This window comes from Macrobrachium nipponense, chromosome 2 (genome assembly GCF_015104395.2).
Source record: "Macrobrachium nipponense isolate FS-2020 chromosome 2, ASM1510439v2, whole genome shotgun sequence".
Taxonomy (NCBI): Eukaryota; Metazoa; Arthropoda; class Malacostraca; order Decapoda; family Palaemonidae; genus Macrobrachium; species Macrobrachium nipponense.
In genome coordinates, this window is record NC_087201.1 from 168,425,824 (window position 1) to 168,452,977 (window position 27,154).

Genomic DNA, 27,154 nt, shown 5'->3' on the forward strand with positions numbered 1-27,154 from the left:
AGCATTTGTGAAGAAAAAGATGTAATGGAGAGAAATGTGAAGATGTTTAAGTGACAGTGACAGGAAAGATGAAGGGCCTGGTTGTGTGGAGAGAAAGGAGGATAAAAGATGGATGAAAGGTTCCTAAAATGGGAGTATTGCATAGACTTAAAAGTGGTTAGTGATTGGAAGCTCTTAATGTCTAGGAAGTAAGAGGTGACTGAATTAGTTTGTCTCGGTAGGATATTTTTGTGTTGCTGATTAGCCTTTTGTGGTTATGTGAAGCACCTTAGTATTGTGGAAGTTTCATTTTAAGGGATTCATCCTGATTTAGAAGATAATGTACGATTTCAGAGTTAGTTAATATTTTTCATGTTCAAACTCTTCCGTTTCAGGGAATGACCGTTGTAGATAACAGTAGCACAACAGTAGACACCCACCTGGCCAACTCTGGCTTTAATATTTTTGGTCAACCTCTGTCACCGAACAGCTCACATCCAGCCAGTCCGGTAAGTACACTGGCAGTACACTCAACTTCTAAGAAATGAGTTACCAGTGAAGGAGAGAATGCATTGCTTTTAAGTGTTCATGTTTGTATGGAAATTATCCAAGTTTTTAAAATGTTGCATATGCTTTTTGGTAGGTGGATAGGCATATATTGTTGACAATTCAGGGAATCTTCTTAACTTCTGTGCTAGAATGTAATTGTAATTAACTAAAGTTGGGTAAAATCTTATACTTACATATTGCTGAGGAAAATTGCATGTTTGTATGACTACTGTTTGTTTCTTTCACTGTATACAGGCAGTCCCTGGCTTACGATGGTTTCGGCTTACGACCTTCTGAGGTTACGTCGCTTTTCAGTTATATTCATCAGAAATTATTTCCAGGTTTACGAGACATGTTCCAGAATTATGGTGCTTATGACGCCGATCTGACGGAAGAAATATTAGACCTAAAAGGCAAAATAATCAATATTTAAAGGTTTTTTGATGAAAAATGCAATAAAAATGCAGTTTACATAATTTTAAATAAATCCAAAGCATTAAAAGTAAGGTTTTCTTAGGCTTTTTGACGGTTTTCGATGATGTTCCGGCTTACGACGATTTTCGGCTTATGGCGCGTCTCAGGAACCGAACCCCTGTTGTAAACAGGGGACTACCTGTATACCAAACTTGAAGAAAAAGAAAATCATTGGGTGGTGGTTTGTGTTTTCATGTTGCATCAAGCTTGCATCTCAAGTCAGATTGCCAAGCTAAATATAGTTGTGAAAGACTGGGTGATGTGTTTGGTGTGTCATGTAATTGTTTTGTCATTTATTTACGTTGGATTTTCCAAAATCAAATGTAAATACTTTGATACTTTGCAGTATCCGTGTTTGAATAGTGCTGGAAGCGTGTATTAATTTGTCTCAATTTTGACAGGATTCAATGAATGTCATTATGAATTGTGAACACATGTGTACCCTTATTATGTAAGTTGTTTTGTCTTTTTAGCAAGGGCCCTTTTTGTGCATCTTTTCTTTGGGTAATTGAGCAGAAGTGGGATGTTTTAGAGGAATGGTAGGCCTAGGAAGAGGTCAAACATTTTATAATCTTGGTAAAGTATTGCTTATGAAGCCGATATTGATGAGAAAGTAAGAAAATAAGAACAACAGTCTGGATTAAGGGGAAAGAAGTAATTGAAGTGCTAGTAAATAAGGCCTGTATTTCTCCTATATAGCTTAAAATGAAGGTGAGTGAAGAATTGTGATCATAAAATTTTGATATTTGTGACTCGAGCACTCTGGGAAGATTATTGTACCAATTGACGTTTCAGGGAGCTGTTTTGTTCAATGGCTGGAGAGCAGACAGCTCTCTTAAGATGGCTTTGCCATGTATAGGAGCAGCTATAGTAATAGAGTATAATATTTGATAGTCACAGGATGAAGACATGAGAATGTAATAAACATGGAGATAGGGCATAGATGAAGAGTTAGACAAGATGATTATAGAAGAAAGAGTTGTACAAGTTTGAAGAGTGGAGAATTCTCATTGCATGTTTGTGTGAATGGATATTTTAATGTATGAATGGATTTTATTATTATTATTATATTATTTAGGTAGAAGACCCTCTTTCAATTATGTTCTGTTGAAGGAGATTGCTGCTTCAGCTGCATTGATTTTATAGAAATTCTTTTCTATTCTTCTCATTGTGGCTTTTTCAATGTTACATAGATTGGCGAGTAACATGCTTATGGGAGGCATAAGGAAAAGTCAAGATTGATTAATTTTAAATATTATTTCAAAGTAAGTAAAATTTGGTGTACATTATCCTTAGATTAATACAATTCTAAAACAATAGTACTGTATATAGTTTGAAGGCTGACGTTTCTTCTGGTTACGTATTCTCAAGGCCGTGGCTTTGAGTAGACTGACGATGGATTCAAGTTCTACCCTATTTATAGTTGGGGATCAGCAGGGGGATGTCCTGAAGAGATCTTCAAGTCACTTTCTAAAGTTGATGCTCTTGTTACCTCAGTCTTGCAGACCAACGGAACTGGACTGTGCGAAGTTGCGTGACTTCATGGGTGGCTCTCCTTGTTCAACAGGAGAAGCCCTCTTTAAGCACCAGTCAAGAAGTGCCAGTCCTCCCCACAAAGCTACAAAGAAACATACTGAATTATGAATATACCAGAACGAGAGACTACACTAACCCAGACATACCCAATCATACCAGCCACTCAGCAGCCAACTAGAATCCGACCCAATGTGACTTCTTGCAGCATGTAACAGCCAATGAAAATTCGGCCAGCCATGATGTCATGCAAGATTGAGGCAACGAGAGCATCAACTTATGAAAGTGGCTTGAAGATCTCTTCCAGCTGCCAATAGACGACGAGCATTGTGCCCCATCCAATGAAAATTCTGCTCAGGGACAAACAACCCTGCTGACATCTGACTATAAATGTAGAATCTGAATCCATCGTTAGTCTACTCAGAGGTCACAACCTTGAGAATATCTGGTCGAAACCAGAAGAAACGTTGGCCTTCAAACTATATATACTATTATATTAGAATTTTATTAATCTACAAATAATTTAAGCCAGATTTGACTGACTTTGAAATACGTAATATTTACAAATGAATTAATCTTGACTTTTCCTTATGCCTCTCATAGGCACGTTACTCGCCAATCTATGTAACATTGAAAAAGCCACATTGAGAGGAATAGAAAAGAATTTTTATAAAATCAATGCAGCTGATCATTATTATTGTTGTTATTATTTTTATTATTATTATTATTATTATATTATATTATTATTTTATATTTATTTATTTATTTATATATTTATATATTTATTTTTTCTTTTTTAAGGAAGGAGACCCTCTCTCAAACATGTTCTGTTAAAGAGGATGGCAGCATCAGTGGAATTTATTTTATATATGGTCTTTTCAATTCTTCTAATTATTTTCTTCTCATCAGGGTTGATATTTGCTAATAGCTGGCTGATGTTCATATTTTGGTTAAGGAAATGTCTTCTAAAGATATTAACTTATCAATATGATAACTTAAAGTGATGTATGGTCGCCGTAGAGTTTATAAATTGTAGTTTGGAAATCGGGATGTTCTCGTTGTCTAAGGGCGTAGCGGAATTCCAACATTTCCAATCGTATCTTCGGTTCATATTCAAGGAAGGGTGGGCTTGAACTGATTGGAATGGGGTTGCTTGATGGTATTTATAGTGTCCCTGGTTTCATTGGCTGAACAGGGGATTAAGTCCCTAAGTCAAACCGTCTCCCAGAGGTGGATGCTCGCACTGATCTTCACTTGCGGACGCTGGAGACTGGGAGGGTAGTATTGGGAAGGTCATTGCCGGTAGATGGGGTCATCACCTGATTGGTTCACTCTTCCTTAACCAGAATATAAATATCAGCTATTAGCAAATATGAGAAGAAAATAATAAGAATTGAAAATACCATATATAAAATGAATTCCACTGATGCTGCCATCCTCTTTATCAAAACATATTATTATTATCATTATTATTAATATTATTATTTTTATTATCATTATTATCATTATTATTATTGATCAGAAGATGAACTCTATTCAATAAAGGGAACAAGTCTACATGAGCCAAAAACTTGGAATTTAAGCTTCCCAACAATTAGGTAATTCATTTGAAAGAAATGACAGAAGATAACAGGAAGTACAGAAAGAAGAGATCAGTTATTAGAAAACAAACAGGAAATACAGAAAGAAGAAATCTTTTATCAGAAAACAGAGATAAATTAACAAAATAATATATAACTGGCTAAACAGGGTGAGAATTATTTTATTTCTGTGGGCTGACAGGCTTTGATATGTGGGTTAATCTGTTGGGTGTTTGTTATTTCGAAAGCTTGTGTTGAATTTGCTTATTTCTCCTTGCAGCATTACTCAGATGGGGACCTTGAATATATTTATTGTCATTTTTTGGCATCATTAACCTTTCCACTTTGACAGCCTAATCATTCAGTCACTTTTCCTGGAACTAGACAGAAATAGATTCCATGTGGATAACAGATTTATAAGCTGTAGTTTGTTAGTGATTAATGAAAGGCTATTGATGCTGCTATTAACATCTGTATAACTAAAGATTATTCTATAAATCATCCAATACCACAATGGTCCCATGGCTTATAAACATAAGAAGCGCTCATAGGAATGGTGAAAGGAAATATTGTAGACACTGAGCGTTCATCTGTATTTCAAGACCTGAACACTGTAACTGTAACGCCAGGTATTGAAATTAACACGAAAGCTCAGTGGCTACGAACTCTCCTTTCACCTTTCATACGAGCGCTTCTTATATTCAATTAATGTTTAATAAATGTTAGGTGTTGGTTTTCATTATTGCTTCAGTAAAGATATGAATGTTACTAAGGTACTTAATTGTGACTACTTACGTGTTATAGGGAATGACGATAGATAACAGTAGCACAACAGTGGATACCCATCGGGCCAACTCTGGCTTGAATATCTTTGGTCAGCCCTTGTCACCGAACAACTCACATCCAGCCAGTCCGGTAAGTAAGCGTTTTTTGGCTGCTCTCTGGAAAAAACAAGTCCTGTCTCTGGTGTTAGCCTTACAGTGGAAAGGAGAAGTTACATGGTATGCAGTTTGCCTTTTCTTGATAATATATATATTATGTATTTTCTTAATGATATATATATATTTTTTATTTTGGAAACTCCCCCTTCATTTGACTGAAAGCCATGGCTTTTACAGTACCTTAGTTCAATGTTTGTTTTGTGCATATTTAGAACAGTCTTTGTTTTGAATGTAGTTGTCGAGAAATTCCATGTTTTTTATGTGAGAGATGAGTTGCTGCTTCTGGACCCAGGTATTTATGCTATCTGAACCATGTCATATTGAGGTAGCATCATTCAGGTATCTTGGGAATGTTGATAGAGAGGAAGGTGTGGTATAGTTTGACACACTTTTTTTTGTACAAGTTAACAAATATTTATTTTGGAATTTTCTTGTTCATGACAGTGAAGGTAAGAATACATTTTAATCCTCCTTGAGCTTACTGTTCATAGACATAGAGCACTGTAAAATAAAGGAATAGACCAAATTACTTTTCTTACTTTGTGCAGTGATAAGAAAATGCTTGCATTTGACAAACTGAAACAAAGCTAATAGGTTATCTAGGTTTATAGGTTGGTATAATTTGACTAAAATGGAGTTTTCGTTGCATTTTAACCTGCTGTTATGAGGTAGACATTTGATGTTAATATAGTATAGTGAGTGTTGTAGCTGTGCTTCTTATGTTTATTTTAAATTCTCTTAGGCTAAACGACAATGTTGCTTTGTGTGTGTCTTTTGTAGCATTTATATTATTTGTGAAGGTTACCCTCCTTACTGCCTACTGTGAAGAATATAAAAAAAAAATTAGTCTACTTAGTTCAAATTGCATTATGAAAAATAGTTTTTGATTGTCGTTTTGTTAGCGTCAAGGTTGCCCAGACAATTTTTAGTGAAAGATCAGTCTCTGGAAGCTCTTCTTGTTTTTTTGTTTGTCCCGTCCCGTTATTGTCAGAACTTTATCACATTTGGTTATTGTCAGTTCATGTTGTTTAATGTTCTAAGAAGCATCAGATGGAAATGATTTGTTATAATTGATCATAATTTTTTTCATGAGTACAGGCTGTGTATTGTGGACAGATGGCTCTTTTTGTTTGTTTATGGTTCATTTACTTTGTGAGTTTAGTTCGTGAACAGTATGTATTGGCTCTGTATTACATATTCCTAGAAAAATATATGAAATTTGGGAAAGTACAGTGTAGAATTAATGCAACAGCTGGTTGGTTTATACCCACAAAAAAGGGACTGTGCATCCATCAGTATATTGGTTAATGTTGAGGCATCCTCTTACCTAAATTAAAAGGATCAAGCCCCTTTCTTTAGTTGAACACTATGTTTATGATTAACAAATTTTTTTATTGTTAGATATATGTAACTTTATCATTTTATATTAAGGTCAAAAGGACACAGAGTAGCCTCAGATGTCAGATTTCAGTGGCAAAAAAGAAAATTCCCCCCCCCCCCTTTTTTTTTTTTTTTTTCTTTTGGTGGAAATCATTCATTGAAGTTTTGTTTACAAATAATTTTTTGGATGCCAAATTCTGTAACATTTATTTTACAGTTTCTATTCATTAGTGTCCCGACAAACCTGCAAACCAGGAGGGAGGGCTAACTATAATTTTTATTCCAGTCTCTCAACAGAGAGTTAGGTTTTACCATTAAATTTGTCATTTGAATGTAATTTGTGTTTTGTTCAGTAATGTACTGATGTCAGAACAGAAACAGCCTGCCAATGATTTACCCTAAATGTTCAACTTTTTATTATGTTTGCAGGGTGTTGAAATGATTGAATGCGAATGGCCGTAATGCAATTCAGTAACCTCAGTTTTGGAGCTCTTCCGTATATTTTAGAAGCACGCATTTGTTTTGAGTTTCTCCAGTTCGTGCGTTTCTTTGATTACGTAGATATTAAAAGTTCACAAATCCTTCTGATTATGAGTGTGGGCTGCTGGCTTATAAGCTTCAGTCCCTATCCCTTTTCATCGTCATCATCTTTTATTCTGAGAATAGATTAAAGATTGTATTTCTTTTGCAGTTCACCACTGTATTAATTCAACAAATACAGGTAAATGTGCTAGAATTTACAAAAAGAAGCATTTTGTTCATGATAGGCAGCTCATGTCCTGCACAGATTGGCATGTGTGCACGAGTAGAAATTGTAATGCTTGTGATGGATGTATCATTTACAGAATCACCTCTCCTTCTTGGAGTATAGAAATCCTGTTAGCCCACAGCTTAGTCCACGAAGTTCGCCTGGACCCTGCCATACATTGCATGTAAGTAGTTTGCTGGTTTTTTTAATGTATAGATTGAAAGACATTTTTGAGTTAGCATTGGTCATTCTTTTGTAAAGTGTGATTTAGTGAAAATGATGAAACAAAAAGCTTGAACAATTTGAGCTTGTGATTTGTAGGACTTTTATGATGATGGGTATTTCAGTATCAAGTCATGATTGTATATACTTGTGTTATACATATGTAGGAACATTGTTTTATTATCTCTCTCTCTGTTATCACACTCCCATATAAACCAGTCTCATGTAATAATTGCATATCCTCAGCAAAATTAATTTATTTGTGTCAGATTTTTATTTCAGATATCTTTAATTAAAGCATACTGTATTGCATTGATATACTTTTATTTACATAGGAATTCTTCTGTAAGTGTGTTTGTATAGCCCCTGCACCTGTAATTGTAAACATATTGCGATCATGTTAATTTTCGAATAGAAACAATATCCTGTGGGGTGAAGACTATTAATTTTACCAGCTTTAATAATGTGAAGAATATGCTTATTTGTTTTAGCATTCCAAGGTGGCATGTTTTATAAGGGAAACACTTAAGCACCACTTTGCAATGATGAAGAGAATTCTCTTGTTACACATAAGTTTAGATGGTGATTTTGTCTAAAGGGGGAGAGGGAAAGAACCTGTTAGAGGAAGATGGAGAGGGAGACAGAGAATTAGATGGCGAGATAAAGTGAAGGAAGAAGATATAGAGAGAAGAGGTTTGATGGGGGTTGATGCCTTTGATAGAAGGCAACAGTGGGAAAGAAAAAGGAGATAAGCTAGCAGGGGAGAGGGTAAGGCCAGTTCAGACTCGAATTTTGAAGGCTCCTTATTTTTCGAAGATGGTATCTTTCGGACGACAGTCTGATATATTTGAACTTCCATTTTGGTGTTGCTCACTTAATGTGATTACAGTTTTGTATGTTCATAGTACAGTCCAACCTCTTAAATCCTGAAACCTTGGGACCAGGCCATTGCCGGACCACAGAGGATCCTGGAATATAGAATACATCCCTAAAAAATTAAGTCTAGGTAAACATAGTCTTGCAAGGTATTTCCACATACAAATAGCCTAGTTTTTGACTTAGCTTACTACTTGGCTACGTTCTGACACTTTTTTATCATTTTATTACTCATATATTTTAACTTCATCATTTTATAACTTTATACAGTATAATTTTCTTTATTGTACTTTATTTAACACATTTCGCCTACATTCCTGAGTTAGCCTAATCGTAAGTCAACTACAGTACTAAACTTTTCTCAGAATCTGCACATTATCATTTCATGTCCTAAATTTCATATCTTCATAGTTATCACTACTAGTTTATTCATGATTTATTTTGATTGTAGAGGATAGTGGGATGAAAAAAATAATGGATGAATTTCGGCGATCACAGTGCAGTCTTGAAGTTGTAAACAATACATGGCGCCATCAGGGTGGTGGTGCAATGAACTAATGGCGGCTGATGTAAAATCAAGCCGAACCACAGGAGTTCCCGGACCATAGAATGCTGGTTTTAAGAGGTTCGACTGTAGTGTCTACCTTATGGCTCTGAATAGCAGGACATCATTATTGGATGTGTAACAAGTGAAGATAGTTGTGTCTAAATAGAAGAGTTGACCATGGTTGAATTTTACTTTATTCTATTAAAAAAACTTTCGTTGTTGGTCATATAGTAAATGCAACCATATTTTTATTTGCTTTTGGTCATAATTTTATGGAGTAATACTCTTTATCAAGTTGTTTATTGTGGTAATAACTTCAGAATCCCAAAATGTACCTTTTTCATGTAATTTTTGTGGAAGATGTAGAACCATTGTGTTCCATTACTGAAATTCAGGTTCAGGTTCAGTGTGGTGAACCTGTGCTTCGTCCATGGTTACCAGTGTCAGGGAGGAAGATAGGAATTATCTGGATCAGCTTGGAAATAAGTTGAAGGATCCTAGAAGTTCTGATGTCAACATTCTTGGTACCATCTTATAGACTTGGCTCTTCATCAAGATATTAGTCAAGGTATTGCCCACTAATGCCTGTAGGACAGCCAAATATATGTCATTTAAAATTGTTATAAATGGCATCTGCTTGTTACATCTGTAGCGGATCCTGGAATATCCCAATGGGTTGCTATTTTTAGGCTGTTTCTGCCCCATTAGTTGAGCAACCAACTTCTTAATGGTGGATGGTGATACCCTTCTCGAGTTTGTCGACCGTGTCTTCACAGACATCTTTGGAGGTGTTATCCTTCTTCTGCCAGTACTCTTGCTATGACCCCAATTTGCATCCATTTTGAAAGTGTGTTCCCCTAGTGAGTTTTAGAGGACCTCACATGCTATGTGATGAAAGCAGGCAGTTGAAGATTTGCATATAGTGACAGAAGGGGTTATAGTACAAAGACACACCTTGGTTACCACTTCATTCTGGGTGGGACTGAAACCTTTGAGTGACCCTCATATCATACATAAAGTAATCTTTGCTTATGATCAGATTTCATTTGGTTTTTAAATTTATTTGTAATATGTCAGTATTTGCGAATAGAGTATGGTCTTGCAGTGGAGAGGGTGTCATTTTTCAACATTATTCTTTCTGTACAATATTCTTGTTTTAGCATTGTTGATAATATATTTTTCTTGCCTTTTATTTCTAATGAGAAGAAGGTACAGAGTACTGTATTACTATAGTTGAACAAAAAATACATTGGTATGGTGGGGCAAGATTGTTTGACCCTGTGTTTTTGTAAAGTATTTTATATTTAGATAGATTTTAGAAGGATTTTTGGTTAACTACGATTGGTATTATATCTTGACATATTTTACTTTACATTTTCACAGAACATTCTTTAATAATCATGTACATGTAAATTGTATCCTTAATTGGCCGCCTTTTTTATTGAGAGTTGGTAACTTTTCCATGACAGACTGGGGGACTAGGAAGCTTCAGTAGTAACAGTCCTAGCGATTCCCGTAGTGCTCCGCCATCCCCTAGTGCTCCCCAGGCCTCTCCTGCATCGTCACCTGGGGTCTCCCTCTCTAAAACGCCGTTCAGCTATGAATATCCCACTCACGCACAAACCAATCAGCTCAATCAACAATTTGAGCAGTGTAATATGGTAAGGGGAAAGTTGTTTTAAATGTTTAATTTGTTCTGACAAATGTGCTTTGGAGCTGAGATTTTTTATATTGTCAGTGATATTTAAGTTACACCTTTTTTATACTTACAGATTGATAACTCTCCTGGGTCTAATAATAGCTACACATCTGGAAATACTACCTTACAACAGGTAATTTTTTTTCTTGTAGATACAATTCTGTAATCTAACACAGATATGGAATTTTTACATAACTGACTTATTAAGTAATTGCATAGCTAACAGTTTCTAGCATTGGCGGCTAAAATTCAAAATTTGCTGGAGTGATTTTTTATTTTTGGCTGTAGGTAACTATGCCTGCCCACTTTTGGGAAGAAGAGGAACAACTGAGCCAGGTATTTTAATTTGTTTCTGCCAGTTTACAATGAGATTGTGAGTCAGCAGCTGCTTTGAAATTTGAATTCTTGGCTGTTTTCCTGGAAAATCGGTGAGGTAATTTTTTTTCTTTTTTTCACCCATTTGGCATTTACCTACTTAGTTAGGGGTTGTTGATAATCCTTAGAAATTAAAACAGAATTGAGAAATATAACACAGGTTACTTATTTTGACTACAGGCAGTCCCTAGTTATCGGTAATCCGGTTTTATGGCACTCGTCTAGCATCATAAAATTGGCAATTCTTGGCGCCATGACAGGCCGAGTTCCGGTTATTGGCGCCATAAGGTGCCTTATGGCGCTCCGTATGGCGCCATAACATAGCAGAGGCATCATAAATTGCTGTGCTTCGGTTAATGTCAGTTTTTTCTCATCGGCACCCCCTCGGGAACAGAACCCTTGCCGATAACCGGGGACTGCCTGTGTCACTCTAAACAACAATGTCCGACACTAAGCATATCTAGCACTCATTGCAGCAAAGACTGCAGGACTAGGTTAACATCTGCTAAATATGACACTCACACAATTAGTGTTAACTGTAGGGGGCAAAATTTTTCTGTAGTTAAGACTTCTATTGAATGTAAGGGATGGGATAACATGCAGTGAAAGACCTTAACTTATCATCTATTAAAATTAGCAAGGGCTAGACAGAGGAAGGCTAGTATTAAGCAAGACAGGTTGACTGCTAGTCAGGAATCAGATCGTTTTAAGGGAAGTGATTAGAAAATCACATTCTTAAGTAGATGAGGAGTGTCTTCCAATCCTCAAAATAAAGGAGCGTGAAATCAGTGACTTCCACATCCTTAGTATTCAAGAACCTATCCCTGATGGATGTTCTTCAAGCAACTTTTTGGAGATGCAAGTCTGTGTTTGCATCAAACTATTTTTTAAAAGAAGTAGAGACCATGTATAGTGAATGCAGTATGTTAGGCCCCTTATTAGTGCCTAGCATGGTGTTGGGAAAGGGAACTTAGGAAGCATCCCCTCCATCCTTTTTTTTTTTTTTTTTTTTGCCTTGAATCAAGGTTTTGAGTTATTGGGAGTCAGGGGGTACTTTGTATTAGGATACCCACCAGTTTTATTTTATGGTTGAGGGTTAGAATTAAGTTTTGTGGTGTAGGTAACATTCTTGTTCTGGTCTTTTGTTCGTATTGCACCCTGGGCAGTGGCATTATGTTTTAGTCTTTGCAAGCGTTAGATCATAATCTTTGCTTCAAAGCTTCCACTGAGGTAGCAGGCGACCTGGGCCAAACTGCCCTTGGGCCTCTACCATGTAAGGTGCGTGCCAACCAGAGACAGTGTCTTCCTGCAGCAGCTTTCTTACAGGGTAAGGAAACTACAAGCAAATGTGAGCCTTTTTTTAATTCATTAGTGCATAATGGTTTGGGGTATAATAGTCCATGTATCCCAGCTCTGGTCAATGTGGAATCAGCTATGTAATTACTTGGTCAGTTACAATTGAAATACCTGGCTCAGTTGGTCCTCTTCTTCCCAAAAGTGGGCGGTACTAGTTACCTGCAGCCAAAACAAAAGATCGCTAACGCGAATTTCGAATTTTAGGTACCGATACTAGAACTGTCAGCTATGTAATTACTTGGTTAGTATATGTAAAATGTTATTTTCTTTTATAAAAATGTCTTATTTTGATGATTCCTTTCTTTGATGTATTCAATATTTTTCTCAATTGTAGACAAGGTTGATGGAGATAAGTATAGAAAGTGGTGGTAGCGGATACTTCAGTAATACAGCATCGTCAAGTCCAAGTGGGCCTCCACCTGCCTATCCCAACGTATCCAGCCAACAAATAACACAAAATCTCTCACAAAGTGTTCAGGCACACTCTCAAACTCATTCCCAACCCTCTGGGCCTCCGCCTCCATACCCTCAAACTAGTTCAAGTTCATCTACTCACCATCAGCAGTCACAACAGCAATCACAGCACCACCAACATAGGCAACAGCAGCAGCAACATCCACCACACTCCTCTCCCTCTCATCCACAGCACATTTCTCAGTCTCCCAGTCATTCACACCACCCACCTTCTCCCGTCCAGCCCATATCTTCACAGCATCCACCGTCACCCGGGCAAGGGCCTCTGAGTCCGCAGTCGAATCCACCATCTATCCAGCATCCACCAACGCCACAAACACCACAAACTCCGACTCTGATTCCTTCGGTCGTCCTAACAATGCCTGGTAAGCAGCTCTGTCTGTACTGTATGTTAGGGACTAGTTGCAATGGATATTGTGTAAAATCAACTTTTTAAGAAAATATTTTACACAGTTACAATTTCAGGAAGTTGTAATCTGGCATTGGTAAGGCTGGGAGTGTATACAGTACTGCTGCTTACCCAAAAAAGAATAAAGGGAATGCATAATTAGAATTTATGGAGAGGCCTACAGCTTAAGCAGTCAATTGTCCTGTATAAGAAAAATTTTAGTGGGTGCATGTAAGGGATAACCTGAAACCACCAACTTTAATTCAGTTACATTTTTCCATATTGTTAGGACTCAGTACTTAGTGGTATGTTACAGGAAGAGGTAAAAGTTCCCATGGAAATTGCCTGTTTCTCTTTAATAAGAGTATTGATATCTTGATGAAATGCATTGTCTCTAGGTATCTTTGTAAAAGGTATTCTGTGGATATAGGTAATTCCATTGTATCTTGACATTTTATCTGGTCACAATATTTAATCATGTGGACCACCTTAAAGAATTTGTCAACATTTTATCCCTTGACCATACCTTCATGCATGGATGAGAAATAAATGAAAAAGTTTATAACATTTATTTCTATTGGCCCACATGCAAAATTAAAGGCAAAATCAGCAAAAAAAGCTCAAGTATGTTGAAGCATCATTGCAAGTTCAGTAACAGGTTTGTGTTTTCTACTATCTAAAACCAATCTGGGCATTATTCATTAATGTATATGCAGCAGAGTGAATCAAGTTTCTATAAAGTGCTGTGCAAATATTGTACAGTTGTCCCTTGAAACTTTGGGGGTTAGGGGCCGCCTGCTCCCCACATAATAATAAAAAATTGATGTAGAACTCCTCTAAGTTTCAGATATTACTCTCGTTATTGGGTGCTTCATCTTAAGATTAACTCTTATGGCAATTCTTTTGATTTTCATTTGATCGTAGGGTTGACTCTTAGGACAATTCATTCGCTCAGAGATCTCTTAAGGTAGTGTAAGAGCTTTGAAGTTGTGCTTTAAGAATACCAGGTATATTTTGCTAGATTTTTATATCTATTAGGATATCAACTGGTTTGTTATTTAGTAACCTACTGGACTTTTATGACCTCATTTTGATTTTTCTCATTTTCAGATGAGGCAGGAACTGAAAGTGAACGTTTACTTCAAGACGAAATGAGTTTTAGCGAGATGTTTGGGTCAGTAATCTCGTACGAGCAAGGTTCATTTGAATCCGATATATTGGAAAACATGAGGTAAATGGCGATTTTGTTATTTCAGTAATTATTAGTAACTTGCATGTGATGTTCTTTAATTTGTTCTTGCAGTCTTTAATCTTATCTTCTGCAACTATGTCAAGCTGCTGGGTGATGGAATGTTTGCAAGACAAACTGTATAAAGAAAACATTATATAAGTCTGTAACTGTAAATTGAAGTTGAAGTGATGCAACAACTCTAAACTTTTATGAAAAATATACCGATGAGTTTTTTTTTAGCATCAGTTATTGTATTTGCCAGCTTATGAGACATACTTAGAAAAACTGATAAAATAATTACCATGCATTCAATAGGCCTGTATCATTGATGGTAGGTCAAGTGCCGAAGATATGAGGTTTAATGACTCATACAAGATAGGAATCCACATAGCTAAGCTAAGTTGCAGTAGGCAATGTGAGGTTAGCCTAGGTTTAACAGGTAGAGATTATTGCTACAGATATCTTGGAATAACATCTGCTTGTAAAACAGGTGTATGTATATCAGACAGGTATGTATTTAAAGTCAACACATGCTATACTGCTCATATTTATTGTTGACTGAAAGAAAGCTTCATTCAGGAGTACAGGACTTAAGATGTAATATGATAAAGTGTAAGCTATTGCTTTACATTTCTAAGTTTTGACATTTTAGAAGTCTTAAGTTTAGTTCCCATGTACTTTGACAATGTTGGGTGAAGCTATAGGGCCATTAACAATTATGAAGAGTTTGCTAAATATGAAACTAATTTGCTGATAGGGTACTGTAGGTTTATTATTATTTATGAATAAATTGTAATTTGTTGAGTGAATTTTTCCATTTGTAAATCTGTAGAGAGACTTACCCTCAAAAAAGTTCATTTTGTTTTTCATGTCTTTGATGGAAACTGGATGATATTTCTTATTGTATGAAACTTATCGTGGCAGTGAAATTAACGTGTTGAAATTTTCAGCAGATTAGATGAGAATGAATTGAACATGATGGTGGATCAAAACGCAGTTGATCAGCTACTGGTCGACCAAGAGACAGAAGAAAGTTTCCGAAGGGATCATCGTTCTGCTTCATCCACGTCGTCCGGTCCCTAACCTTTGCCTCAGTCAAGGTGGGCGTTTGGCTCCCCGTAACACAAAGCCAGAAGCAGGCGTAGAGCAAGGCTTTAGTGCATTTGTAAGCCACCTCCAACTACCAGCAGCTCATTTAATGTGTTTGTAGCCACTGAAGATATGTCTGGATGACGCACATCAATGTGTCATCACCTTACATGAGATAAGAGTGTGTTCAACTTTTCTTCAGGAGCAGCATCCATATTATTTGCAGGTAACGGTGGTATGTGTTCTTACTGCTCCTTCCATGAAAAAAAAAAAAAAAGATGTGCAAGTAGATTCTTCATTCAAAAGATTTTTTTCTCATTTGCACAAGGTGCTTCGATGTCTCATGCAATAAGAAATTTTTCTTCATGCCTGACGGCTGAGTTACAGTACGTCATTTTTCTCATACTACCAAGAATCCTTGCACCTACAGTCATTTCATTCAGTGTTGCATTTTTAATGCATATTCTCTCTCACATACTGTAGAAACTCATGGAATCTTTTTGACTTCAGTGTCCCAGCGCTTGATCATCCTTTTTATGGTTGTAGGTGATTCAGTCTGCTCTGAGTCATTTGCTAATAATTACCAAACTCTCTAGGTTATTCAGTAAAGGAGTAGAATTTTTTTTTTTTTTTTTTTTTTTTTTTTTTTTTTTTTACTACACTTTTCAATTTTGGGGTAAATTGTTAAAAGACCTAAGTTGTAGAAGATCCATGGATTGGTTTTGAATGAAAGTGGACAGATACGATAAAATTTGAATATGATTTTTTTAAGTGAATTATGAAGGGCATTCAAGTCAAATTCATTAAAACAAGGATAAATTCTCTTTCAGTAGGGTTGTAAGCTCTAATGTAACTTACCTTTAAGGATTTGATGACAGTGAATGTTTTCATTAGTGTGTCAGAATCAAAAATGTTTTCTATATAAGCACTGTATTTGTGGGGTGATCTCCATGGAGCAGAGATGGAAAAGTACAATATTTTTTCTCTTATGTTTAGTGTAATGTACTGCAGTTTGTTATAACATTTCAAGTGTGCTTGTATAACTGCACATCATATTTAAAATGTCGCAGCTCGTTAGCATCTCTTCAATTTTACACAGTACCCATGTTAAAAGTAACCTTATGAAATTATGCAAAAAATTAAGATGTTGCAGAGTTACAGTTCTCCATCTGTACAGTATACATGCAGGTAGACAGTGGTAAAGACTGAAATCACCAGTTAGGAAAGGTACGCAGTTTGGCAGTTGGAAAGGACACCTTTTGGTAGACTTGGGCAGAGGGTGGTGGGAGCAACTGATGTAAGGTATGCAGTTGTTACTGTTTTAATTAGCAAAAGTAACACAAAATTTCAGTGTTTAAGAGAATGAGTCATAATTTCAGAGAGGAAACGAGATAAATCTGAGTAAAAATATAATAATTTAATGACAGAGTATATATGTGGGAAGGTATAAATTAACACTGGCTGAGGAAAGGGTCTTTCAAGTTGATATGCTGGCTGTATAAGATATGGAAATTAGATACGCAAGATTTGTGTGAACTGCACATAGGTCATTACAATCTCTATTGCCGTGCAGATATGAGTCACAGTATGGCAGTGTAACTATGTGTATATATGAGATTTTATCGATTTGAGAACAGCTTTAAGAGGAATTTTAGGTGTCAGTTAGCAGGATATAGTGAAAAGTGATTGAAGGGGTATCACGGATGTTCCATATGCACGTGACATAATAACGGAGAACGATTATGTAAACTAAAAGTAGCGTCACAACACCTGGGATATTGATGCTGATGACGAAGGAGAGATGGAGATGGTTTAGACATGTGCTTTATGCCACCCTAGGAGAATGGTACATGATAGTGTCAGCTTGGCTCTTGTGAGCACCAAATGAGTTGGCAAACTAGACCTACTTGTAAGATACACGAGACTGGAGGCTGGAGATCAAGTGGAGGTCTGTGGAATTGCAAGCATAGAAAAGACAAGTGTGGTAGAAGTTCACTGAGGCCCATGGCATTACATATTACTAAAAGCTTTTCCCATGAAAGGTAGAAGCTCCAGACTATGTAAGCCTTCAGTTCCCCAGCATGACATTTTAAGATGAGGTTTTGCAAACACCACACCCAGTCCCAAGGATCTTCAAGGATCTTGTGTTGACAGGGTATGGCATATCTTGATTGTCACCTGACACAATCCCAGTAATGCTTAGCTTCCCTGACTGGATTTACCTGTGGTATCCAGATGTGATACGGCTAACTTTACTTTCATTGACATTTAATTAAACTGAAAGCTTATTAATTTGGAGAAAAAAATATTATTTAGTGAAGAATTGAAATATGTAATTAAACTGAAAACTTATTAATTTGTGGAAAAATATTATGTAATGAAGAACTGAAATATAATTGAAATAGTACAATAGAAATAAAATTGCCATAAGAAAATTATTGAACATTCCACAGAGAGAGAGAGAGAGAGAGCGAGAGAGAGAGAGAGAGAGAGAGAGAGAGAAGGACCAGCTCCCAATTCAAACAGCCAGACATTAATATTTAATTTAAATACTGTACTGAAAAAATAATCTTTAACCAGAGTTGGCAAAATCGATTGTTGTAAGTTTTGTGCTTGCGTAATGAGCCCTGTGTAAAAAGAGATGTGCAGTTTTAGGTTAAGAGATTAGAAAGTTAGAAAAAGATATACAATTTTTTTTAATATATAATTTCTCGACTTTTGTATTTACTATTGTAAAGTCACACAATTTTTTAAAGAAAGTTCTCTAACCACAGAATACACTGAACTATAAATATACTCAAATCTCATCAATATTTTTTCATATTGTGTTCATAGAGGTAAATCATCATCTATTTTTTTTATCCTGAAACAACTTATAGTGTTCATCTGCATTAATGTGCTTGTAAAATGAAGAAGCCAGTTCAAATATCTTGCCACAGAGAGATAGAATGAGTCCCTCCTTGTCAGTCATTCCTCTGCGGTCGACTGGGAAAGGCAAAAAAATATGTTGTGTTAGCCTTTGAGAAATAAAAGTGATATGGAGTTCAGAATTGGGTAAATATAATATTTATTCATTTTATTTGAAAAGGGCCCTCTTTTTAAAAATGTGCAGTTTTAGTTTAAGGAATAAGAAAGTTTGAAAAGTTAAGAAATTTTGTATAGTAATTTCCTAACTTTCACGTTTACGGACATACAATCGCCCTTTTTCTTTCTATATTTACAAACATTCTTTAAGCATAGGATAAACTGAAAACATCAGATTTGCTCAACTATGCTTAGCAGTTAAAATGGTTTTATGTATTTAAAAGGTAAAAATGTTTACCCTTTTTAGCATTTTGGCAATATTACAATTGAGGCAGCGGATGGTGTCTGCGTCAGTGTTCGTTTATCCACTGAATAGTTCAGAGGTTGAAATAAACAGTTTGGGATTATCTTTTCCTTGTTGTTAACAATTTGAGTATTATGATTATTTTATGTAGGTTTCCATAAGTTCATTATGCATATTCATCTTTTATTTCGTGAAGTTGACAAGAAACATCAGAATAGAGAAGGAGAGATAGATTGATGTGTTCAGGCACTTATGGGTTTGTTAAGCAAAATGTGCATTAACACAACTTATTTTTTTACTGCTGTGTCATTATTCTTACCCCTGTGGATTTTATAAACTATTGAATTCTTGCGAGTTCGAATTGGCTGCCTCTCTGTCGGTGCTTTTGTCTAGCCACTGTGTTCTTGCGGATTAGATTAACTATATATATATAGTATTATTATTTCCTAATTTCCTTATTATGTTTTCTTTATATTATGTTATATTATTTATTTTAGAGTTTTCATAGAAGTTTATTTTGTGTATTTGTTTTGTTCGTACTTTATACCACACTTTATAGAGGTTAGGCTTCTTATTTTGATAATAGCAGTGATAAAAAATAACTAATAATAGCAATAATGATAGTTATTATTATCATTATTGGTATTATCATTATGAATGCGATAAATTTAAGCATCATTTGCATTTTATTCCAGTAACATTTTTACTTCTTTAGTCACTTGCAAACTTAAAAGATTCATAGGTTCTTGAATAAACGTTTGTAATGAACATGGGAAATCTGAACTTCCATGAAGATACACAACCAGAAGTAGGAAAAACAACGTTGAAAACATCAACATTAAAAAGAGAAAGCATTGAGAAAAGAAAAAAAGAAAATAACAAAAAATATATTCAGTGAAAACGAGTCACGGTCAGTATTGACTATGCTGTCTGTACCACTTAGGCGCTTTGCTTTAAGAAAGATTGGCTTTTAAACTAACTATTACAGTTTTGGAAACCATGATCTCTCACTGAGAAGTTCTTTCAATCATGGATAATGGCACCTCTTTCTCCCCCACCCTGGGCAGTGGAAGCACATAAATCACTTCAGTCACCTTGAAACCTTAGTCATTTAGGTCATGGTCATTCCAGGCCAGTTCTATTACAAATCAAGACTTACGACCTATAAAAATTCACACAATATGCCTGGACTTACAAGACACAAAATGTGGTTGTTCTTTAATCTGAAAGGGTAAAATTGTGTAGATTTTTCTCTTTTAAGGGATTTTGCCAAGAAGAAAAGGAGAAATAAATGATTTTCACCAAGTACTTTATTGGGCTGAAGGTGTAAAAAAATGTGTTCATGTTTGACTCATGTAGGGGCGGTGAGAGTTCATTCAAAATTTTGCAATTTGAAGGGATTGAAAAAGAAAGGACTGCAAAATAGGTATTTGGGCCTAAGTTAATATGCACTGTGTTTGTTATTCATAGAATAATTTTTATTATATCCGGAGAAATAATTCTCCTTTGTAACTGGACTCCCGCCTACCGTAGGGCTCGATGACAACTTCAATAAAATTATGTTTCGTTCTTATGTACTCTCCACTTTTTTTTTTTTCTTAAAGTAGCATCACAACTGGAATGACATGAGATAGTTAACTCTGCTTTCAAATCTGCTGTTATGTGTCATGACTGAAAATGCAAGCCATCTCAACTGATAAAATCATTTCAAACTTTTGTTCTCTTGCGAGATTAAAAGCTGTTATTTTCCCTTCCTAATTATCAGTTTGAAGATTGGACTTCAGAGCTCCCTGGCTGCTTAATGCTATCCTTCTTTAAGTGTCACTTTCCCAACAGTTTGGGAGGCTTTGTAATATAGGTTTTATAGGTTTTCAAGTCTTCACATTTCCTGTCTACCTCTTCATGCTTAAGCTCTCATCGTAACTCCTCTATTTCTAGTTTATCTAATCGGTTTTTATATTAGATACATCTTTATAGTTATGTTGAATATTTAAAATTTCTAGATGAGTATAGAACAAAAAAACCTCCAAAGTATTTGCTAATTTGACACTGGTAGCGTATTCTTTGCATAATGCCATCATGTGAATCACAAGATTTGTTTACTACATCAAACCTGATGTATTATTTCTTTAGCGAGCTAACATTAAATTAAAACAAGGTGAAATTGTGGACTAATGGGTGAACTTTACTATCCAGAATATATTGTGCTCCTAGTTATTTCTTTAATAAAGGCACACATTTATCTGCCAATAAAGATACATTATAATACAGTACAATATACTGTTGTGACTGTGTTTCAACGTATTGTGGTTTTTTAGCTGATGTCGGCTGTAATAGGAAATGGTCATGGAAAGAAGGTATACCAAATGGTCCAGCATAGTCAATGTTTGACAGTTGGACTCAGGCATCATGATCATAACTCGGTGAAAATGTGAAAAGTTCTCGTTGCTGTGTACACTTTCTGCTTACAAGTTTCTTGCATGGTTTTTATATGGTAATTATTTCAAGTTTTTCTTGTATCAGCATCAGTAGGTGCCATAGGTATTGATAAAGCATAAATAGAATAAAAAAAAGAGTTTCTGTATAGTAATTCATGAAGGCTGTATGGAAATCTCTCACTTTCTTATAACAACACATTCAGAGGGGTGTCAGAAAGGTTGTAAATTGTAGGTGAAGGTCAATGTTGGATGCATAGCATATGCTAGTCTGCCCCAAAACTTTAACTTAACTTTGCTATTTACTTACTCCTCTGTGTAAACAGACATTAAGTTAGTAAAACGTATAAAATCCACAGTCAGAAAAATGAAGCCTTGTAGCACTACTTATAAAAAGTCTTATAAACATATTTACTGGAGATACCTTGCAAAATCCTGTCGCTTCTGTGTTCTGACGAGCAAAATAACTTTCCCAGACCAGTAGACACCCAAACAACTGTCAGTTATGATCAGGACAGTATCATCTTATACAAACAGTACACAAAGTGTTCACAGAGGACTGCAAAGGAAACTTAGCATGTATTAAATAGTATTCAATGATGACTAAAAAAAAAAAAGTGGGGGGGGCGGCGGCTCAACATTAACAAGTCTTATGTTTGGAGAAATGTTAAAGGTTTTTTTTCAGTAAACAATGCCAGGTTGTAACATATGTCCTTTTGTATAAGTATGTCCTTCTGTGCTTGAAGGCATGGCACCTGATCTTCACTTTTGTGGATACTGGTTCTGGTAGGCACCTTTTTCCAAAAGAGTAGAAACAGTTAAGGGAGGTGCAGTCTCTCTAGCAGCTTAACTTTTAATTTCTGAACCCTTGCAACCATTTCTGTCTTGTTTTGAATTGCTTGGTTTTCCCTTCTGTTCCACACTTTTTCAAGTCCTCAAAAAGGCTTCTGTCCTTTTACCCTATTGTTGTTTATTTCCAATTCATATCTTTCAAAACCCAGATATTTAATGCCTTTTCCACCTCTTTTCAAGTCTTTTCAAACTCAATTGGTAATTTTCCTGCCTTCGGCATAACAGCAAAGGTAGCACAAAATATCATTTTGTATGCTCTAGCACTTCATGAATCAAAGACTCGTTTTTAACTCGCTGCCTGGCAACTGCTGTATTCACTTTCCATTTTCAATCATAAAGAGAAATTTATTTTCCAACATTTATTTTCCAACTGAGAGAAAGATCAATGCTTTCCCATCAGCATAGAAGCACCATCATTACTAGAACTCAGACTTTTGTGACTATGTGACTACAGCACATAAGGGCTTTTTAGTGCTAAGACACTGATAAACAGGAGGAACAAAAGCAGACAGTGAGAACACTCAAGGCATAATAAATGCACCTTTGGAAATGGGCTTGCTTGGGTGTGGGAAACAATTTTAATCATATAGTATGTACTTGCTTATAGGCAGGTGGAAACCTTTGAAGCTTTCAGTCTTATGGAAAATTACATTTAGATTTTCCCATTGTCAGCAGATCTTGGACACGTGTGTAAAGGGGCTACTGTATATAACCACATTGTTTTGTGTGTGTGTGTGTGTTGTACAGGGATATACACACAAGCTAAGGAATCCTAATTGTTTTCAGTTGGGTTACTGGAAAAATTCTCTCAAGTTATAATTTTATAATCAGCTGTGATATTGCTGTTACATCTTCGCCTATTGTTGTCTTTTCCCCTCTTAACGTTTGATAGCAAGAAGGCAGCATTTTCTCTTCGCAGCAAACTTTGCCGTAGTTTTATCAGTAGAGTCTCCTGCTGCCCAATGATAGAGCTTTGTCATTTTCCCACCCTAATTTTTGACAAATTAGTTACAAGACATTGGAGTTCTTTTAATTGTTCACCAACCATACTCATTCCTGTAAAATAACCTGTCCTACAGTCTTGAGCACCTGTTTAGCAGCCATTAATGCATAGTTTATTTTATTAGCTCTTAAACTTCCATGAAATTATTTGCCAAATTTGTGGCAGCAAATTTGTTTTACATTGCTGTCTTAGTTTGATATTCCTGCAGTCTTATGTGTCTGGATGTCAGATTTTGTAGTGTTTTATCTACTGTGTTGACAATTCAGTGTAAACCTAAAATGATTAGATATAGATATGTCAAATAGAGTGATCTCATAAACACCTTAAGGCTTTCAAAGGTATGTTATTTGAGTTTCGGAGCAATGACAACAAGAATTTTTGAGTGCGATTTTTCAGATGGAGTAAAGTATTCTTTTCCAGTTAGTTCTGAATTGTTGGTCTGGTGATATGAAGCACATACGCAATTATGGTCTCAGTTATGTTTGGTCTTGAGTATGCATAGCTATTCCAGTGAAGGTGGATGATTCACAGGGTGTGCATTCTTGTTATCTCATGTGGTTTCATTTTACATAGCAAGGATACTTTGCTTTTGTAATTTTTTCAGTTTTATTCTGTTGTAAGTATTCATTTAATGTAGCTGTATATGATAGAGAGAGAGAGAGAGATATTTTTTCTGTAACATGGATTTTAAGCACAGCAACATTCTATACAGTAAAGAAAGTAATGTTTAAATGTTTAACCATATAATATATTGAGATGGGGTTGTTTTTGTATTGTCAGTTGTTAAAAATTTTATTTTAAGTGTCACATTCATTATATTTAGATATGAAAAAAACTTAATATAAATATATTTAAATGAGGTACCACTGTTCAGTGAGTAGTTTGTGTTTGTTTTGTTTTATGTTAAACCAGTCCCACAAGGATTATAAACGGTTGGGGGAAAACAAGTTATTTGAATGCCCTTTGCAATATTAGTCCTTGGTGTTGGTAATTGATTGACCTCCACATTCTAAGTTTTTGGACAAAAGAACACAAGCACAAGAAAATTTTTTTTTATATTTATTACAGTGGAGGTGTTTACAAGAAAGTGTACATAAATATTATATATATATATATTTTGTTGATGTAAAATATAAAAATATCATCAAGTATAATGACCTATACTTCTGTAGTACTTCTTTTTCTCATCATGACTTTAGTCATTTTCTGTAATGATGCCTTGATTTGATGGAATTTATGCTTTCTCCAAATGCAGTTCATAGATAATACTGTTCAATAGTTTTAGAGAGCCTGGTTCGAAAAATTTAATTTTGTAAAACGTAATTACAGATTTCTTCCATGAAACTTGAGTTAAAGTTATTACATCACGTTGCTCTGTTAAGTTGCTAAACTGGAGACCTTTTTCTCCTATTATTTTATTACATAATGGAAACTTAATCTCTCTGACGTTATCATCATTGATATTTTTGCAGAACTATTACAAAATTGTTGCCCTTTAATCTTTGGAGTGTGGTGTGTGCATTCTATAACATAATCGCTCAAAAATTATCTCATTTCAGAGGGATTAGGTTATAGTACATAGAGGTATAATCTTTAAACTTTTTTTTATGCCCTTGGCTGTCATGATTACCTCATTCATTGAGTTTGTGGTCCTGTGATCGATTTTCAATTGTCTTTTCATATTTTTGGAAATAATTAAAATGTTACTTTTTCTTTGTAAACAGAACACTGCAATATATATGTATGTACATATATGTTTTCAGCAAAAGTTGAAATAGTTTCTTGTGACTGCTTTTGAAAAGTTAATGATTTGCATAATTTTTTGTGCTTTGTTCGTATAAAAGCAATTTCAGAATGTTGTCCCAGATTGTCTCAATACTGTATACTGTAATTTGACTTTTTGACTTCTTTCTTAATTACAGTTGTTTGATTGCTAATCAGCTCATATTTTAAAAAGACATATTATGGTAAGGGTGAAAACGAGTGTCCAACTCAGCCTACACTTGTATTATTAAGTAAAGTACTATTATTTTCCTCACTAAGAAAGTCTGGAACACCTGCCGATATACATTTTTAGTTTGATTTGTCGTTATTGATTCCTGTGAGTGTCGATTACCTGTTTTTGAAATTAACCCTTTGCATCAGCTTATCGTTCCTTTCTTATTTGGGTTTCTGGCATTTGTCCTGTGTGTCTTTCATTTGTGAAGGCTGGTACTAACAGAAAATAGTCTAATATGAAGGAAATTATCGGGGAGATGAACACTAATATACAGTTAGTCAGGCACAAATCTCGTAAAAAAAAAAAAAAAATGTGTCCGAATCTTTCAACAATTGACACTATCCAGTCATCAAAGCTTTTGTAAAGTTGTAAAGTATTCAGTAAAGAAGCGGTCCTTTTTGCAAGGACAAAAACCTTTGAGGAATCTCTGTGACAGTAAGAATGCCCTACATAGTGGTAATAGTATCAGACTATGTAATAGTAGTCCTAAATATAATACCATACTGTTTAATCTCCTAACTGCGTAACTCTGGACCCATGACAAAAAGTTTTTAAGTGGCACTTAAGGAATTTTTTTATACGTATACGTATTTTTGTTATTCTAAATGCTATCTACCGTACGTAGACAACCTGATTTTTTAGTTGAAGTTCATGATTTGGATGTGTCTATAAATGGATAGATTAGAATCCCTATGAATATACATCATGCATACATGGATTCTCTTATGTTTGTTAAAAATTTGTAGGGATTGGGTAAATGTCTATTGATTAAGTGTACAGTAGTATAAATCTTTGTTAGCATTGAAAATTATTTTTCTAAATGATAGTTTTTATTTTTTTTCCATATCCTCAACTCTTATATCTCTTACAACGTGAAGTCTTATGAAACTCATCTTATATAGATGGCAATTTCTTGTGACTTTTGTTTATTTTGCCAGCTTCAACTGAAGGAAGCAACTGTGAATTTTCTTACCTAGTAGTAGAATGAATACTTTGCAGTTGTGTGGAAGATGACCCAAACATTTCTAAACCCAGCACTGTGTAGACAGTACTTCATGGGGTACATTTCTTGATTCTTTATTCTTGTGGAGCATGTGTCTGTTTTAGGATGCATTCCAGGGGTGTATTTTCCAAATGATTGTGTAAGTGTACAAATGTGGACGCTGCGTGTATGCCCTTGAAAATAGCTTTATGATTAGTTTTAGCCTCGGGATAAGATCCTAACCTCTTTATTGAACTGCGTACACCACGTGAATGTACTGTTGTTTTCTCTTTGTATGAGTTATGTTACAAGTTTTTGTCAAGTCCTTGCATCATTACTTTGATGTGTGAATGTTAATTTTGTACTGGATTTACATTCATGTCAGCTCTTTGGTAAATAAACATATACCGTTAATCTCTCGTGACTTGCTTTTATTGTAAGAACATTTAATCATAAGTAAAATGATACACGGCTTCTTTTTAGAAATGGCAAGGTTCACTACATTCAAAATGCCGAAAGATAGATTTTGAAAAGAAATCATTATTACATTGCCAATAAACTATTACAATCTCCTGAGTTTAGATTGGTAGTTGAGAGGTCTGGTTAAATCATTTATTAATAAAATTATATATTGCACTCTAGAAAAGAAGTGATTTTTCTCTTTATCATTTTAAATGAAAAAAAGGGAGATTGGTAATTCCCTGTGGAATGGAAAGGACATAACACAGACATGTTTGCATGTATAATGTGTGCCTATGCTATATAGGTTTTGTCACCATGTGCAATTTGTCCAGTTTAGAGGGAGCAGCTCACTTAAGGGCGTCATCCAGTCCACAGCAGAGTTCTGTAAGGATGTGGATGCTATCCTCATGCCTGTGTCACATCCCATCTGAAACTGTGAATCTGGTTGGTACTTATTCACAGCTTGGTTGACTGGTGGGTTGCAGGCTAAGATTGAACCATGAACCTTTCAATTGCAGGCAGAGTGCCCTACCACATTTAAGTTGTTTCCCCTGATGGGGGTTAGTCTAAGAGGAAAACCAGGAATTAGGTACTGCCATATTCACACTCTCAGCCGTTGAATTTTGATTTACACCCCCTCCCCCTTCCCCTC

The 27,154-nt window shown here is 35.4% G+C and overlaps 1 protein-coding gene across 7 annotated transcripts in view; it reads left to right on the forward strand.

Annotated features, from left to right (window-relative positions):
• The window catches only part of LOC135221123 (CREB-regulated transcription coactivator 1-like), an 89,827-nt gene extending 63,368 nt beyond the window's left edge, over positions 1-26,459 (forward strand). For 4 of the 7 annotated variants that reach the window (XM_064258945.1, XM_064258949.1, XM_064258947.1 and 1 more), the window contains 8 exons: positions 375-488; positions 4,920-5,030; positions 7,282-7,368; positions 10,299-10,490; positions 10,602-10,661; positions 12,594-13,098; positions 14,232-14,352; positions 15,303-26,459. In XM_064258945.1, coding sequence (XP_064115015.1) covers positions 375-488; positions 4,920-5,030; positions 7,282-7,368; positions 10,299-10,490; positions 10,602-10,661; positions 12,594-13,098; positions 14,232-14,352; positions 15,303-15,435 — 1,323 coding nt within the window. In that variant the 3' untranslated portion in view covers positions 15,436-26,459. The remainder of the gene's footprint in view (positions 1-374; positions 489-4,919; positions 5,031-7,281; positions 7,369-10,298; positions 10,491-10,601; positions 10,662-12,593; positions 13,099-14,231; positions 14,353-15,302) is intronic. The other 3 variants (XM_064258946.1, XM_064258950.1, XM_064258951.1) reach the window with 3 other exon arrangements.
• Positions 26,460-27,154: the final 695 nt, after the last annotated feature.